General features: G+C 40.0%; 1 protein-coding gene across 3 annotated transcripts in view; it reads left to right on the top strand.

The window, feature by feature from the left end:
• Positions 1-9,752: 9,752 nt before the first annotated feature.
• Positions 9,753-18,767, top strand: part of SMARCAD1 (SNF2 related chromatin remodeling ATPase with DExD box 1) — a 42,657-nt gene continuing 33,642 nt past the window's right edge. For 2 of the 3 annotated variants that reach the window (XM_083861536.1, XM_083861534.1), the window contains exons 1-3: positions 9,753-9,861; positions 10,432-10,523; positions 12,167-12,354. In XM_083861536.1, coding sequence (XP_083717662.1) covers positions 10,516-10,523; positions 12,167-12,354 — 196 coding nt within the window. In that variant the 5' untranslated portion in view covers positions 9,753-9,861; positions 10,432-10,515. The remainder of the gene's footprint in view (positions 9,862-10,431; positions 10,524-12,166; positions 12,355-18,767) is intronic. The other variant, XM_083861535.1, reaches the window with a different exon arrangement.

Genomic DNA, 18,767 nt, shown 5'->3' with positions numbered 1-18,767 from the left:
GGAAAAAAAACTTAACAGAAAGGGCTGTGAAGAATAGGAATAGGCTACCTATGTAATAGAAAGTATTAGAGTCACCATCCCTGGAGCTATTTAAAAGCCACAGAGATGTGTCACCTGTGGGTATGGTTTAGTGGTGGATATGGCAATGCTGGGTTAATGGTTGGACTCAATGGTCTTAGAAGTCTTTTCCAACCTAAATGAACTCTATGATTCTGAAGATGAATTAGAATTTACTAAGACCATTCCATTTAGTAAGACCATAAGCACCACACAACTTTGTTGTCTTCAGAAACCTGAACCAATGGAACTTCCAATAGCCCTGCCATTTTTTTAGAGGTAACCCAAATCCCAACAGAAAAGCCTGACTTTGTGCCAGGGTGTGGGGGCAGCACTGCCAGCAGCTGCTGCCCTCCTAGAGGAGCATGCAGTCCTGCTGCTGCTCTGGCTGCTCCATCATGAGTGATGGAGCGTGCCCTGCCCAGGTACTGATGGAGAGCTACTGGCCCATCATCCCCCTCTCCCCCATACAGAGGGATGCTTGCACTCTGGAAGCCTCCCTCAACTACAGAAGCAAGATAATCAGAAAGCAAATATTGTCCCAATGTAGTTTTGAGTCAATATTTTGAGCTGCTGCCTGGCCTATTTGACGATAGCCAAACGTTGGAGGTCACGTACCTGTTGATGATGGCAGCAGGGAGCACAGGAGGCAGCCAGCATTCTTCCTTGCCACTGTTCAGCTAGCTTTGTTTGCAGATTGAGTATGTCAATCACAGAACTCATCCCATTCTCTTCACTAGGTGCTTTCTGCTTGTGCAAAAAGGAAGGACACAGAAAATGCCGTTCTTCTTAGTGACAACTCTTATTTTAGTCCTTCTGGAAAGCTTTCTGACTCTCTTGAAAATTTGTGAGGGATAACAGTGAATAAACCCGGAGGCAGCCTGAACGGGATCACGATTTGGTGCTAAACATTAAATCCTCTGCTCACAGCCCTGGAGAGAAGAGAACTCAGAGGCCATCGGGATAAAGCGTGCAGAAAGCGGGAGCCAGCGCTCTGCTCCGCAAAGGAAGCCTGGCATCTAGTGGACATTAGCTGTTGCATCACTTCTGCCTTTTTGGTTAGTAGGGCTGAAGGCTACCTATACACCGCCCAAAAACTCGTCCTGACCCTAAGTTCGTGTGCCTGACCGCAAGCTGTAGTCAGTTTTTGTGCTAATTGTGGTTAAAAATTTACGGCTACTCTTAAATCTGGTCAGCTGCCACTTAAAAAGTTGAGCTGTTTTATAAACAGCTCCTTCATGGAACTTGCTTTTGTGACATAAATCCTATTTTCTGTGGGTTTTTCCACCACAATTATTGTAAATGTGTGAAAAAAAATAAAAAAATATATGAATCGTGCTCAGAAGGAGAGAATAAAAATCCAATATCCATAAAAGTAACTACATGAAGGACTTCAATTATCATTTAATCTCAAATATATTTTTATTAGTTGTTCCAACAAGACACAACCTTCCTAAACTTCTTTCCTTACATTCTGAAGGCAATTTGAATGCACATTACTCTCCTTGAGTACCAAGTTAACATTTAAAGCATTATTATTTTTTTTTTTTTTTTACTTTTATTCAGAGTTTTTACTAGGCCAAGGGGTAAGTATGTACCACTCTGCTCTGAATAGATTTGTTCCTTTCACTTAAAGCAGTATTTTTCTGTACTTATGCTAAATTGTGTCTTACTGTGCAATCAGTCCTATTAGAAATAATAGGATTGGCTTTAAAATAAGGTAGCATGTGACATTAACAGGAGAGAACACCATCTGTATAACAACTATTTTACATTTGTTAATTAAGTAAAATTGTATTACATTATGGTGTTCACAGTAGTTTAGAAAAAAAACTTAAAATTAATCATTTTCCCATAAATAACACAGTAAGACAACTGATGGACCTAAATCTCTGAAAAAGCCTTAGTAAGCAAAAAAAAAAGTTGCATCTTTAAGTTGATTTTGAGCACTTTATAAATGTCGGCGGCAGTTTTCTCCCCCTGGTGGCCAGGAGAATGAGCTTGCTTTGGCTCCTAAATCAGCAACATCCCTGTTACTGCTCTCCCTTCTTACGAGTCTGACGAGGTGGTTTCTGCCCAAAATGAAAATCGGTAGTGGGCCATTATATGACATCACAAGTCATTCTTTGCTATTGATAGAATTGGCGAGAGAATTCTTCAGTGGTACTCAAGACATCAATGGAGCAGTAATTGAACTTGTGACGTGCAGATGATGGAGCCGGCTTGCTCTCGTAAAAAAATCTGTCAAAATTAGATTGTTTAACCAAATAGTCCCAGAAAAGAGAGAGGCCTAAGAATATGTATTTTATGATTCTTGGTATTTTTAAAGGAGAGAATTTACTTCAAAATCATTAGTTTGTAAATTTCAGATAGAAGAGGCAACATGTTAATGACTTCACGAGTATTTGAAAACTGAGCTATCAGCATTCCAGAAAGTTAGAAAATAAGGCACCATAGTACTTGCTAGGGAATACTTAATAAATAGCTCATGCTATGCAGGCAATATATATTGTGTTTATTTGTGCTTAATGTGCCATGTCAATTAAGAGGCTCATTTGTTTTCATCCCAAAAGGTTTATTCTGTTTTAATTGAAAATGTCAACAAAGACTTAAAATGAAGCAAGTCTTGAAGTGAGTCTTCAGAAACCCTTATTAATCATTCCTCTTGCCCTGTCCTGCAAAAAGAAGCAAATATAATCAGTTAGAAATTGGAAAAAACTTAAGAGAATAATTTTGTGTGACATCAAGCTCCTCTTGTGCTGGCTCTCACAGTGAAATAAGAGATCTTTTAAAAACATATGGTATGGGAACAAACCAGGGACAACACTGTATTTATATGGTGTCATTTCCATTGGTCATATACACTGCTTTATGGATTGCTCATCAGCTTGATTTCTGAGGTCAGAGATGCATTGGCTGGGTCATCCCTGTGTTCTGCCCTTGGCTTTGCTGGGATTGCAGAAGAAGGAAAACTGCCCATTTCCAGGCTGGCCATGGTTGTCAGTCTGTCTTTGTGGTGTTCATCACAAAGTGCGGTTGGCAACATGGATAACAGAACCCCTGCCAGTGGATCCATGACAGACCAGTGGATCCCTGAGCTCAGCAACAGCTGCAGTCACTGCCAGAAGCTGGGAAGTCTGTCTGTGCAGCCATGACCTGTCTTGCCTTTTGTCCCTGAGTTACAGAGGGGCAGAAGCAGCACACAGCTAGAGGCAGTGGCATCTATCTCTAGAACCCGTAGGCTGGTTCATCATAGCTTGATATTCAGTCCTTCAGTCAATATTTGCCTCTTCCTTCTTTTTGTTCTTACCTTAAAAGAAGGATCTGGGAATTTGGGGGGTTATTACATCCTTGATAGTCTCATTACAACCCATATTGTAAACAGACTCAAACACTGTTTTTTCTCATTTGACATATGTACATACTGACCAAAGAAAATTGAAATGTGTTAGAATCAACTGCATGGGCTTGTTCATGTGATATTTCTGTCTCATATGGTAAAAATTAATTAAAAGGCTTAACTAAGGAAAGCTTCCATCTGCACGGCTTTCTGAGTTGTCCCACACTGTTCTTGTTAAAACTGGGTGCTTTAAGAAGACAGATTAAGGAGCTGGGAAAAGCAGACTAAGGAAACAGAGAAAAAGAGAGAAATAATAGTTTTTAAAATGTAGTTGGAAGAGGTAGCAGGAGATCATCCAGTTCTTTCTCTGCCTGAAGGCAGGATCAACTATAACTATGTCAGCTTTGACAGATGTTTGCCTAACTGGTTCTTGAAAGTTTCTAATGATGACGAATTCACAATCTCACCAGATGTTATACTCCAGTGTTTAATTATGTCTATGGTTTGAAAGAATTTCTTAAGCCTAATGCAATCTCTACGTGTTCTGTTTCTCATGAAAATAGGGGACAGATGTTTGTCTACCTCTTGCAGCCTTTTTATGTGCACTTGAAGGCATGTTCTCCTTGGTATTCTCTCCTTTATATTCAGCACATCCCATTTACTAAACTTTTCCTAAAGGCCATGATCTCAAGAAATGAGAATAAATAGAAGTTGTTTCTGAGCTCTCCAATTCAGCCACAATCAAACAAGCTGTATGTCCCAAACTGGACACAAAGCTCTTGCCTTACTGGGCACTGGGTGTTAACAGTCCTGCTCAAAGAAAACAGCAGTCTTGGGGATGTATAGTTTTGGAACAACCAAACATGATATTTCCACTTTTCATAGTGGTAGGACCTGTTATCATTCTCAGTTCTGCTTCTCCAGAAGAAATGGTTATCTAGACTGTTTTTTCCCCTAAAATACATTTATCTGTATTTATGCCACTCATTATTTTTTTCCTTTTTGATCCTGTATGGAACACTGATTTTTGCTGTTGAATAAACATGTAATTATTTTCTAACAGTTTCTTTAATCTGCAAGATCATTTTGAATTTAATCTTAATTTCAGTGCAGGACTTCCAGCATGCTAACAGTCCCGTCTCAGTTTGGTGTGATCTGGATTGTACATACAAGGACTGGACAAAAGCCACGGGAACATCCCCCCATATGATAAATTCTTCTACACTGACCACTCGCTATTGGGCCACTAATCAGTTCTGGAGTTTGACCTAGATTGTGCTTCTGTGGCTAACAAGAATGCCATAGAATACCCCAAGTCATGGATCTGTCATAATAACACACTGCCAAAAGCCTTAATGAAGTCAACACAGATAACATTTGCTGTTTTCTCCATATTAATGAACCTTCATGCTACAAAACAAGCTGAATCAGCTTGATATTGCGCATTTTCACAAATCCATGCTGGCTGTTGCTCCCTAGGTGTGTGTGTGCGGCGAGGGTGTGGGTGGGCGTGCATTAAGTGATTATAGCTTCTTGGCATTTTGTTGGCATAATAGTTCTCTCTCATTAAAAGTGTTTCAAGCTTGGTTGTGTCACAGCCTTGAAAGTTATCTTTCACTTTACAGTAAATATAAAATCTCACTACAGAGACAGAATGGGAAATTGTCATCCTTTCCCCAAATGCCTGAAGCTTTTACTGTGTGCAAATAGTTAAATGCAGCCTCGTAACAGTAATCCTTTCTATATCATAATAATATGACAGTGTTAAATTAAATAGCAGTTAAAAAATGTTATGTAAATCCCAGTTTACCTGTGTGTCCTTAAAGTCCCAAAGCTTTAAAGATAGCTTCTTAATGAGATTTTCAAATTGGAAACAAGAAGTTAAAAATATTTCTCTAATACCAAGACATGTTTTTTAAAAATTAGGCTTATTTTCCTTGAATGCAAAATAAAATGAAGCAAAGTGTATTTGTTTCAATTACAGGAACAGAAATGAAGGAACTCTGATCCTAGGAGTGGAAGTGTACCTGCACTTAATCTTTTCCTGTGTGCATTTACAAAAATCATTACTCCCACTTTTAAATATCAAGATTTGATGTAACAAATTATAGAAGGTTAAAAAGAAACCCAAAGAAAGTATAAAAACAGCTCAAAGGATGATTTGAGTTTTTCCCCTTGGAAAATAACTAGTCTATGTATTTCTAGGATCAGATTTTTTTGGACCAGTGTAGGCATGGATTCTTTTAGCACTCTATTTGCATAAAATGAGGTTTTATAATTTAAAAGCATGAATTAAACAAAAAGTGGTATAAAATAACACATAAATGTATGTAATGAAAAATTCTATATGCCTTGCTCCAGTTCCTTTGAGATTCAGAACAGTACATGACAGAACTCTGCTACTGTTTATGCACTAATAATATGCTAAATTCTATTTGTTTAAGGCCAAATTCTGTTCTTGAAAGATACTCTTTCAGAAGTTCAGTTCAGCCCTTCTCTCCCTCAAAAGTAGCTGGGGAAAATAGCTGGATCAGGTTTTATAAATACAATTTGAAAAAAAAGCAAACCAAACCAAAACAAAGAAAACCCTGTGAAAAATTTTGGTGCAAATATATATTTGCTCCTGTGTACTTATTTATGCAAGCCTCATTATATTGTTTTGGTGAATTATGGGGACAGTTATATGAATGCTGGGCCAAAGAACTTGAATTTCCTGTTCATTTTTACTTTATCAGTTTCTGTACTATGTGACATAAAAAATGCAATACTATAGAAGAGGTACAGCAGTGTAGCCTGATAGAAGCAGGCCAAAAAGTATGGAAGCATACGCTGGAAATGTATTTGTTTCAAGTGATTCAGGAGAACTAAATATCTGTTAGACTGCACTTTTGAGGTTATGCTCCTCTCAAAATTGTTCCTTGAAGCAAAAAAGTGATTTGCAAATAATATGGAATGTCTCAACTGCAAGCGATAAACCAAAATCCTTGACAATGATGCATGTTTATACAGTTCTGACACTTCTTTTTGTTCCAAAGGTTGTATATTCAGCATTTCAGGCAAAACTGATTCTAATGAAGCTGCATTTTTTCAAGTGTTTTTAACTCCTTATGTATTAAGTAAACAGCAGCAACTGCTTTCCTTTCTAGAATAATTTTCTGACTCAATACAGATTCCAAGTGCTATGTAGGATGCCATTGAATCAGAGGTGTTGAGGGATGACAAATTGGGCAGTAGATGATGATCCATGTGCTATCATGAATGGATTAAAGGATCTAAAGATAGCCTGCAGTCCTGTGGTGAACTCTGCATGGGTGATGTGCTGTGGGAGCTCCATGATTGTCCCAATGAAACTGGTGTTCCATCCTTAGGCAGATTTATCCACAATTCAGCAACATTGTGGATGGTAATATTAAGAATAATTAAGTAATATTCACCTGAAAGTTAAAACAAAAAAAAACAGCAAAAGTATAATGGATGCAGGGTTTCAGACAAGTCACAGCCTTTTTAGAGCTTTGAATGTCTCAGCTTGATTTCTGAGAGAGCATTTGCCCAAACAAATTATATGGGTAGCAAGCACAATGTCTGAAATTCTAGGCTCAAGTTTTTATCTTTCTTGTTTCTTAATCAAATATACATAAACTCAAAAAAGAGCAACTAACTACTCCAGAGAAATAGAGAAAAATAAACTAAAATGTGTTTACTTTTTAACAAGTTATATATATATGTATATATATATCATATATATATCATATATACATACTATAAGCTCAATATTGAAAAAACAATATTGCAAATCAATCACTTCAAATAACCTCAGGGGAGGAAAAAAAAATAATAGAAATGTTCTAGAATGGTAGTAGAGTAGTAGAATGGTTCACGTTCCTAGAAAACATGAACCACAACGTTTTAAAGTATCTTCATACACACACACAAAAAGATACTTATATAAAGTAATATTAATATAAAACCTTATACATATATATATATATATACAAAGCTTATATATAATACAAAGCTTATTATTTCCCAAAGAGTGGGGTTTTTTTATTGTTTGCTGAGTAGAAAAACCCCCTTGTCTATGCAATGGAAAGTAAAAAGGAAAAAAACCCTTCAGTAAGAGAAAAGAGACAGTTCTGACCTGAGGCCTTACTCTGCCATCATATTCATATATTTAGGCATGGTGAGGTTGCTACAGCAACATCATGTGCTACATAGAACTCTAGTTGCTTTTTCAGTGGCAGCTGAATTTGTTTTACCATTTTAACAGTTTTTGAAATTTTTGTTAGGTTTGTTATAAATGCAAAGGCAAATTTCAGGTTAATAAATGACAATTTATTAATAACAGAATATCGAGCACCTGAAAAAGAGAAAAACCACAATAATAGGAAATCGCGCGCTGGGTGGATAGAGGTCCGCACCGATGTACCAGACGCCCTAGTCCACGCCAGTGCAGTTTTCAGTCCACCGTTTTATAGGAATTTTCTGCCCTTAGGCAGTTCAGGTGTCCAAGGTGGGTTGAATAGTCCGGATTTCTTTTCGATGGCCCTCCCGGATCTCATCAAGTCTAGTTGTCTCATTCCGGGAAGGCTCCTTTCTTATGTCAATTCCAAAAGTCCGTCTTATGTTGATTTCATTCCGCTTGTGGCACCAGAAGGTTGATGAAATTGGCATCGTCGTCAGGAAGGAATTTCTCCTTGCCTTGGCGAGGAAGTGATTCTTATCAGGGTTGGCCAGTGTCTTTTGTCTAAGTTGATGATCTTCGTCCTGTCTTTTGCAACTGAGATTAGCAGGCTGAGAGAGAACGGTTACCCTTCTACTGGAATTTACAATTTTACTTTAGCTTTGTTTCATTATACATCGAATTATTATTTTATACACGAATTTTTACCCTATTTTTATCACAGGTTGTCGGGGTTTTTTTTTTTCATTATTTAGAATCAGGTACAAACCCACCGAATTTGACAACTGATCTTGTTGCTCATGATTTATAACACAGCAGAAACATTTTCCACCAATCCTATACAATATTTGTTGATTTTACATTACAGTACAACTTTGGTGGGTTCTCACGAGGTAACTGAGGTAGACCTTCCCCTGACACAAAGTTGCTTAAAGTGATAGGGAGCAAATGGATCATGAATCAAAGGAACAATAGTTGAAACAACAGACACTATTCAGGAATGGCTGTAGACACATTTTGTCTTGGCTGATTATTTATTAGTGAGTAACAATTTTACTGCCTTGCCAATCTGTAAAATGTTACACAGAATGCGACTCTCTTTATCTCACCAGATTTCACCTCCTATTATCAAACTCCTAAAACTGAATTTTCTTCTACCAAGGACAATGCAAATTCAATTTGCATTACTTTCTAAATGAGTAATTTTAAACTGATATTTTTGTTTTCTTTTGCTTCTTTCAGTGTTCAAGGCACTATTATATATCACTGATCTATAAACCTCCATAAAGTTCTCTGAAGGCCTACATACCATCTGGAAGGCTCCTCTATCACTGGCATAGCATCAAAATGGTCTTAAATAAAAACAAGTCAAATGTAACAGCTCTAATACTGCATGTAAAGCAATTCTGTATATAAATAGATTCTTTTCAAATTCTTAAATTCTGCCATTCTTAAAAAACAAAACGAAAGAAAAACCTCACAAATCAGCCTTCAAAACAATAGCAGACAGCAATCTGTCAGTTCTCCAGTAAGCATGAGCTGTCTAACCAGTGTCATTAGCACCTCAAAAAAGACATTTTTCCTGCCTTCCTTGCCAGGAATACACAATAGCTTGTTAACAATACTAATACCTACCAATTACCCAGTCTTTCCAAGCTCAAAGCACTGTAAAAACTGAAGTAATCTGCTGCAGCATTTTCTAGGTTCATGCTAATTCCTGTAAAAGAAATGCCTTTAAAATCTGGCATGTTCTGCAGTGTTCTATTTAATCCCCTTCGTTTTCACTGTTTTCTTATCTTGAACTTGCTTTTTCTCCCAAGTTCTGGAATTTATGGGTTTTTTCTTATTCCTTTTTCCCTAAGACTAATGTTCCTGACTGGCTTGTTGAGTCACAAACACAGACTGACCTGAGTATATGTTTCCCTTGACACTTTCTCCAGTTTCATCTTTCTTTTCTCAAGTTTTCAAACATTGCTCATTCAGCTTTGCAGCCCCACAACCCATTTGTCTCTGCACATTTAACAACATTGCTTGACTGTGTCCTCCAAGTCAGTCAAACAATGTGACTTGTCATCTATTGCATGCACAGTTTGTTATCCTTTCCTCATGGAAAAAGTGGTCAAAGTCTTGCGAGAGTCCTTAACCTTTAGATACTCAGTGTGTTGCAATAAGTCAGTGTGAGACAAGCACATCAGTGGTCTAACAGCAGTACTAATACTTTGCAGAGAAGCTGAAGAACTTTGCCATGATTATCAGGTCCCGAGAAGGAGCCAAATTCTCTGAGGTAAAGTAAAAGTGTCCTCACGGACCATACTTTTTTCCTCCTCTAACCCACACCCAGCTTTACCTCGGATGTAACTACAAGCTTCTTTATTCCCATTTTTGGGGTAACTTGCCTTTTAAGTGGGTGGAATTTCAAGTTGGTAGGAGTCTGAGCTTGTGCTGACAGGCAAAACTATTCCATTTTCAAACTGACCTGCTCTTTGCATGAAAGCCCTTGATCTCTTGCCTTTTTATATATCAACAGTGTGTCTAGCCCAGGCACTCCTTCTCCAGCACAATTTAGTCCTCCTGAGAGAATAACCTCTGGGGATAACCTCAGATGATCTCTGAACTGCACTGTTCAGACACCAGCCAGTCTGCAAATCCACCTGTGCCTCGGCATCCACCTCTGGGGGTAAAATCATTCTTCTGTTCCATTTACACTGCCACTTATTTGTATTTGGGATTAGCAGAACACAGTTTCCAACAAATTTTAACTCATCTATTATTCAAACTGCAGATTAATATTTGATGTGAAGGCAAGACATCATCACTGAAGCTTGATTTCCTCCAAATCTTTTTTGCTTCTCAGGTGTTTGGCCACTGCAATTTAAAAGTCAAATAACTTTAAGGGTGAAGGAACATCCTGTGAGCCCAGAGCTACAGAGCTGGCACAATGGATGGGTAAGTGGCTTCATTTTCTGATTTTCTGTAAGCTAACATAATCTCTCCAGAATGTTTTTCTTAGCTGCTGCACCTGGCTCCCCAGTATAATGCTTATTCATTTCTGTCAAGCACACCATATCACAGCTGGCTGCTATGTGAAACAGCAGACATGTAAAGGTAGTTTCAGTACCTCTTTGCCACTTCTACATTTAAGACCACCCTGGCAAGGTTCTTTGTGCAATACCAGGTAACCTCAGGTGCCTTTGCACACCCAGCTGCACGTGGTCTGCGACCACACATCCACTGAAACCCAGCATGGCAGCAGGTCCTGCCCCAAGACAGCAAAATAAGGTGTTTTCCCACCTATTCTGCCAAAGAATCACAATGCTGGAAACGTGTCAAGGAACCTAAGCTGAAGACTGCCTTAAATCCACACCTTTAGGTGGGGTACCACACCTAAAGGATGGGGTACCTACCACCCAGAGGGACCTGGACAAGCTTGAGAAGCGGGTCTATAGGAATCTCAGGAAGTTTGACAAGGCCAAGAGCAAGGTCCTGCAAGGTCCTTCCTTCCAGTACCTGAAGGGAGCCTGTAAGAAAGATGGAGAGAGACTTTTCACAAGAGTGTGTAAGTGGACACAGCAAGGGGGAATGGCTCCAAACTTAAAAAGGGTAGGTTGAAATGAGACATTCAGAAGAAATTCTTTACTGTGAGTGGTGAGACACTGTAGCAGGTTGCCTAGAGGAGTAGAGAATGGCTCATCCCGGGAAGGGTTCAAGGCCAGGCTGGATGCGTTTGAGCAGCCTGGTCTAGTGGAAGGTGCCCCTGGCCATGGCAGGGGTGCTGGCACTAGGTGTCTTTACAGATCCTTCCAACCCAAACTATTATTTGATTATATGACCCCGTATTTTAGGGTTTCAAATCTCCTACTATGGTCTTTTCCCGGTTGTCCATCCAAACTTTCCAACTTGGAAGTGGGGAGCGGGGTGTGAACACGTGATGATTTAGAATCAAAAACATCATTTGTGTGGTGTCTAGATTTGGAACCCGGAAATCTGTTTGGTGACGGCGGCGGCCGCCGGTGACTGGAGGCCCCGAATCCCACATGGAACGGGCTCCCCCTCCAAGCTCCCTGAGGGCAGCGCCTCCCTCCGCTCTCGAGGGAAATGGCGCCAAAGCGCACGCGCCCGCGCGCCCCGGCCGGGCGAGGCGATTGGCGGGCGGGCTCGTGACGTCATCGCCGCGCGCCGGCAGCCCCGCGCCCCGCTCCTGAGGGGAGCCAGCCGTGCTCCCGCCGCCCGGGCCCCATCCCGCCTTCCCGCCGGCCCGCGCTCCTGTCACCGGGGCCGGCCCGGCTCCTGCCGGCCGCTGCCGCCGCCGCTCCCTTCCACCGCCCCGCTGGGGCCGCCCCGCTGCGCGACAGGTGCGTGTGGGGCCCGCCGACCGTGCCCAGGAGGCGCCGGCCGCCGTGAGATGAGGAGGGAGGTCGGGGGAGCGCGGGGAAGCGGGAGAGCGGGTGGAAGAGCGGATGGATGAGCAGGCAGGAGCCTTCCCGCCGCCTGACAGCGCCCCTGGCCCCGCGTGTCTGTGCGAGCGCCGGCCGGATCTGTGTTAGACGGGCCCTGCCGGCTCTCTCACCCTTTGCTGGCTTTTCCCGCAGAAAGGTTGAGAATATGAGCCTTTACAACTTGGACCGGTTCCGCTTCGAGAGGAAGGGGAAGGGCGCGGAGCAGGAGTGCCCGGCCCGGCCGGCGGAGGCACCTGGCGCTGCTGGAGGGGACGAGGAGGAAGGTGCCGATGACAGCAGGAGGCCGGACACACCGGCCTCGGACCTGACAGAGAGAACCGGTGAGTCAGGTGCTTTGCATGCAGCATAAGGGCAGTGTAAGTGCTTAATTTCTAGAAATAAAGTAATTGTGTTTTGGTTTGGTGGTTGTCTTTTTGTTTTGCCCCTTTGCTTGTTTTACAAATGTGTTTTTCTACACGCACCTTTCACAATAATATCCTCACTTGTAGCAGTGTATGCTGTTATTGAACCTGTGCATTTACAGGCAAAGTTGGTAACCTTCTGAAATAATTTGGGTTTTTTTTCAATTGATTAAATAAGCATCAAATTAAGTGTTGCAAGTGTGTTATGTTGTCTTGTTTATAATCTTTATTGACACTTATTTTAGTGGGAATAGGAAGAAATGGCTTTTATTTGTCTGATGGATGCAACACTGTAGACTTAACTTTTTCAGTAGAGTCCTTGGCTAAGGCATTGTGGAGTATCACAGTTGGGATTGAAAAGAAAGAACAGTTTCTTTTTCTTGGGCCTGGTTTTGTAAAGAGCTGAGATAATCTGGTACTGTTTCTCAGAAGCTGACTATGTCACCTTTGTCACACTGTTTGTCCTCTTTTGGGGCAGAAGCTTGGGGTTTTCATGGAAATGTCAAAAACGTGATTGTGTTGTAGTGTGTTGGTTTCCTTTGGCTAAGACAGTAGGGATGTGCTGTTCCTCTTTGGATTTGTTGATTAGTACTAATGACTGAAATTGCTGTCGGCTGTGTAATCATATTCACCAGTAGGTTTTTCCTGTTACTGAGGGAGTAAGATATGAGGAACAGGCACAGGACATCCTGCTGATGTTTGGTACTTCTCAGACATGCCATATAACTTCTGGTGCAGTTGTCAAGTTACAGGTATTATTGGAGAGACCAGACAGACTTTGACTATGCATTTATTCAGGAATGAAACAACAATGTCTGTTGGTGTTGTTTAACCATGTTGTTTTCTCTTGATGAAAGGCGTTTTTTCACAACACCTTATCTACATGACAACAGAGAATCTGTCATGCACGAGGAGGAGTTCCTCATTTAAGGCTGAGCCAAGTCAGAATTACAGGAGGTGGATATTTACACTTCCCTAAATTTTGGTTTAGTGCAGGTTGACTGTTTTTAGTTGATTGGCGTGCTCTTGTGTTTACATCAGAAAATATTAAGCAGCGTTCTCTGTTAAAAATAAAAGCTATATAACATGCAAGTTGCCAGTCTGGAACTGAGTAACCTATCTACTTGGAAAGAATGTTTTGGTGACAGAGAGAACTTTACAGAAGAAGCAAGCAGCTGTTTATTCTGGTTTATGCTTGTGTGTCTTTGTAATGCTTGTATGGAAAAATGGGCACTCTGAGGAAGTGCACTTTGGAACAGGTGTTCCCTTCCTGTTTGTGGTAAATCATTGTCTTGTGCTATGGAGGAGTTACTGAGTCTAAAGGCCCTAATTGAACTGTGAATATAGTTGTACAGTAATGAGTGGTGCTACTTGTTCTGTGGCTTATTGATTTTGGGACTTACTTTGTTTTAATATTATATTTGTTCCTTTAATCGGCCTGTGGGCTTTGGCAGTGCAAGCATGTAGCTACACCATAGCTGCCAGCAAGTTTGTTTTTCAAAATGATGGTTTCCCTTGACTTAAATTCTGCAGGGGTAGGGCTGTGGAGAAGGGATGTAATATCCAATTTAGAGGCATGAGTTTAGATACAGGGTAATAAAAAGAAAAGTGAAGGCCAGCCTAAAATATTTGATGCAAGGCTAAGTAGTTGTGAGGAAAACTAGTGGGAGAAACAGGGTAGAGTGCAAGAGCAGGAAAAACTACAGCAGGTGTCCAACTGAAATAAGCACCCATGGACACAGATGCTGGTGTAGAACTGGGGCACTAATTAACATTTAAAATTGAGATGTAGTTAGTAGTGCTCTGCGTATACATAATGCTTCATCTTTCACAGATACTGGGCGTTTAAAGAGGATCAGGTGGTTTAGTGACTTTTTCTCCCACTTATTTGCACATCAGTGTTATGTAACCTATTTAAAGAATTAATAACCTTTTAAGAAATGAAATTTTCTACATCTACAGAAGTTAACAAAAAATGAAATACTCAGATTTTGTCTGTATGATACGAGGCACTTAAACGTAATAGCGAAGACTAGATTTGATTAGCAGATGCCTGTCCTCGTTTCCTAATTACTGTCAAGAAAACAGAATTTTTCTTGGTTTGGGTCAAATAAAACAGTCAGCTTTTTTGTTGTTATTATTATGGCTGAATGGTCATGGAGATGGCCCAAAGATGAGTTTATGGCACTGTGTGCTCTCTGCTGCTGACTGCACCAACAAGCCAGACGATGGAGTTGTTCTGTACAAGAAGCAGTTTACACCAAGTTCACCAAAAATAACTTGCCCTAATGCTCAGTGAATCATGTGAGGACAACAGTTGCTCAGATTTCTACTGAGGAATGTTGATTTTTAGAAGACAAAGTGTTTAACAAAATACTGGTACAAGAAACTGGGGAAAGAAGAAGAGAGTGATCTTTATTTCCATTATACAAACAAAAATGCTATTAAATAGTAATTGACTTGGGGTTTTGTTCTATTTCCTTTGGTATCACAGTGTGAATCTAAAAAGAATTTTAAAATCTGACTTTTTCCTTCTGGAGCACAAATAGTTCAGTTATAATTTCCGAGAGATTTCTTCAGATTTCTCTTTTATCAAATGCCCTGAAATACGCATCTAACAAAGTAAGGGATTGTCTAAACATCATCCATCTTCAAAAAATGTAGTCAGATGTTGTCTATTGTGTCATGAGCCACCATTATCTTTTTTAGCTATTTTCTTTAGTTTTGTTTTCCCAGAACAAACTAATATTGGTAGATTGTTCTGTCCCCCATTTATGTTTGTAGGTCATGCTTCTTGTTCCTTTGTGTTGAACGTGCCTCCCTTATGCTTTAATAAGCAGCTTGTGGTGTGCTGGCCACAAGAATTGGTCATCTTTGTGCACTTGTCTGTATTCAAAATTACACAGACCTGCAGTGACATTGCAGCCAGGTTATAGGGAATAATTCTGAACTGCATTTACTGAGGGATAGAAACCAGCTCTGGGGACAGTTCCAAATTATGTATGGTAGGTATCTCTAAAAAGAGTTGGAAAAATACACTGGAGTGGCTTACTACAGTTTTTCATGGAAATTAATATTATTTACTGAATAGTTCTATATCTCTTAATTTGTTAAGAAAACAGTGAAGCATCTTAATTTCCATTTAGATGGTTTTAATTATGTAAATAGCTGCATGTACTAAGATAATGACATTATTCAACACAGTTGTAGAAATGGAGCAGAACTGTACCAAAATGGCACAAATTAGAATAATTACTAACATGAGTTTTGAAATGAGGATTGTATCCAGGTCTCAAAAAGCATGCTTACAAAGCTTCCAAAAAGAATTGAAATAAAAGTTGTAAAAGAAATTTAGCTACAATATATAACCTTGTTATTGATGGCTGATCTTGTTTTGTACTGTTTGAATATGTATCCTAAATTACTACACTTTGAGATTGTAATGCTCAGGGCTGGGCTCACTTGCACTGGGACTGCTCTTTTTTGTTCTGTTATCATTTTCTTTAGGATCTGAGGAAGTCCTGTCTTTTGCTTATGTCTTGGTTCATAGAGTGTACTTCTACTTAGAGTATTTCTGGAAAAAAGTGACGACTGCAGTATCTAGTGAAGTTTTCTAAGGGTTCATGGGAAGATATGTTGAAGTAATCATAATTTTAAAGGGCTACTTTAAGAAGCAACTTAGAGTAATACTGATATTTGGGGTTATTTTAGCCAATGGAAAAGACTTTCCTTTGAAAAGGCAATACTCATTACCACATAGACTTGAGCAGCATGTGCTTGATACTGCTTTCCAAAACTGGTGGGAGTTACTTTCTATTTGACAATGCTTGTTGGACAATGTTAGTAAATATGGTAAGCCTCTTAAGTATTGCCTCAGTTTTTGCTTTTGGTTTTACCTTTGTTTTCATTTAGGAGAGAAGAAGCTTACTTTCTCAGAGTGTGGTGTATGATTTGTGTAGGAGGCTGTGTTTAGAATTACAGGGCAAGGTATTCTCTTTTTATGATACCAAAAATTGGTTGTTGTTGAGTTTTGGTTTTGATGTTAATGTGTGTCTGTAGGGATACTTATGAGTGCTCCTGTTTCTGTCCTCAGTCTCAAATACTGGTCTTATGATTGGAGGCATTCCTTAATAGTTCTTTTGAATTGCCTGTAATCAGAAAATTCTGCCTCCAACAATTACGTGTTGTGGCAATAACTTTAATCTGTTACTACTCTACAAGGTTACAGTTTGCTGTAAATACACTGTAAATATAAGGGCTCCTTTTACATGTGTGATTTCTGCTTCCCACCACTTAGCAGGGTACTCTCTTCAGTGGAATAGGTGGAGGAAGGGGAGATGACTGGGCTTTTTTTTGAGAGGGAGGATGCTTTTTTTCCCCACATAACTCAGCATTTTGTAAGTATGGGAGTTAGGAGCTGTCATGAAGACTGGACAGCAATTACTAAATAAAAATAAAATGAGAAATCACTAATTGAAACAGTAAATACTCTTTATTTAAATATAAACCTTGTCTAAGGTTTATACTGTGAAGAATAAAATTACTTTTAAAACCATCGTATTTTTATAAAATTTCCTTGTGTTCTGTTTTAAAATTCAGTAAGGATGCCTCTTCGCAAAGTTGTCATGAGTACCTGTCATTTCCGTGTCACCCTGCTTGCAAGGGGAATAAGTTTGGAATTTAATCTAACCTGCAAGGCAAAGATCTATGAAAAGTACCTTGATTCATTCTGTTAATTCAGTATAGATGTGAAATTCTCATGTTTCTTACAGACCTGTTTTGATATTGAATCATGTTTTTTTAATGTGTTTTAAATTTCTATCCTATTGTGATAGCTCTTGCCCTGATAACTCAACTTCATAATGTTCCCAAAGGTCTCTTTTCTCCTCTCCTGTGTTAATCTAAAAAGTTAATCCGTTTTCAGATGAAGCAGCTGCATCAAGGGCAATAAATCTCCTTCCTAAGATGGACAGATAGAAGAAGGTACTGCTTGGGAAGCTTCAACTGCCAACATCTTGGTCTTGGATGCAGGGAGTCTGTCTTAGAACAATGTTCTGCTGCTTCAGAACTAATAATTATTAGGCATTCCTAAATTTGCATGTGTATGGGGTTTTCAAAATAAGATTCCTTTGCAAAGTGAGACTTTGGCATCTTCTAAAAATCATTATCATAATCCTGTATTGTGTTTTGAAAGTGATAGAAAAGATTTAGATTTTGGTAACTCAGCTAAAATTAGATCTTTTATCACAGATGAAGGAATTAGACGCCATATAGCTCCTTTCTGCATTTGACTATCAGATGAATTTATTCTGGCTTCATCTGTGTCTACTGTCTGCTGGCAAATCAGCTTTGCAAATGATGTTACACTCTAGTAATTCTATGCAGCAAGTTTCTGCATTAGGGAATGGAGGCAGAAGAAACTGCCTTTACTTCCAGCCAAAATGGTCGTTCCAGAGTTAGCAGCACCATTGGTACTTGGTTCACAAGCTCGTGAGTTTTAAAAAAGGATGGGTGTGTTAGAGGGGAGAGGCTGCCTGTGATGCTTTCTTTGTGTTATGAGAAATTAAGATCTTTTTATATGGGGATTTCCACTGACAGTAGTATCGCTAAAACACAACTTTCCCAGAAGTTTGTGGCTGACTCTCCTGCCCCTTATCCTGGGTTTTTCTTGTGTGTGGCTGTGGTCACCTTGCTGAGGGATCCATTCAGTGCAGGTAGCTCAGGGTGTGGCTGCAGGTTGAGCTGTGGGTGGGGAGAGCCCCAGGCAAGAGGCAAGAACTGCTGACCCCGTGCACAAAGGTCCCAGGTACTCCCAGGTACTCGTGGCCCAGCCAGGAGCTGCCAACTCCAGACCCTCCTGCACTTAGACTGTGAGGGTGTAAAAGCCCAGGATTTTTTTGTTTGGGATTGCTCCTTAGAGGCACCAGCTTGAGCTGTGATTTTGTTATTGCACCGTGATTAAATGAAATTATATAAGGGATCTGGATATCTGAGACTGCTCTGGGAAACCTGATGTGACTCTGAGTGTGGGATCTATAGCTGCGACGAGGTCTTGGTCTCAGCTCAGATTGTGCCAGAGTGGCTCCTGGATGGTTGGACAGGGAAGTTTCTTTAACAACCTGAAGTCTTAAGGCTTCAATAATCGCTCTTTTGTACTGTCATTGAACCCTTGTTGATGTTTTCTCATAGACACTGAGTTGCATTCACCTCCACCCCTTTAACCACTATTAAGCTCCATTTTAAAGTTGTTTGGTTTTTTTTCTGTAGTGTACCTGTAACATTTGATACCATATTTTTTTAGTGTATTGGGTGCCTTTCCCTTTCAAAGCCTG

Source organism: Zosterops lateralis (genome assembly GCF_965231275.1).
Source record: "Zosterops lateralis genome assembly, chromosome: 5".
Classification (NCBI taxonomy): domain Eukaryota; kingdom Metazoa; phylum Chordata; class Aves; order Passeriformes; family Zosteropidae; genus Zosterops; species Zosterops lateralis.
The sequence above is the reverse complement of the archived record's forward strand: the minus strand, read 5'-3'. Positions and strand labels throughout refer to the sequence as shown.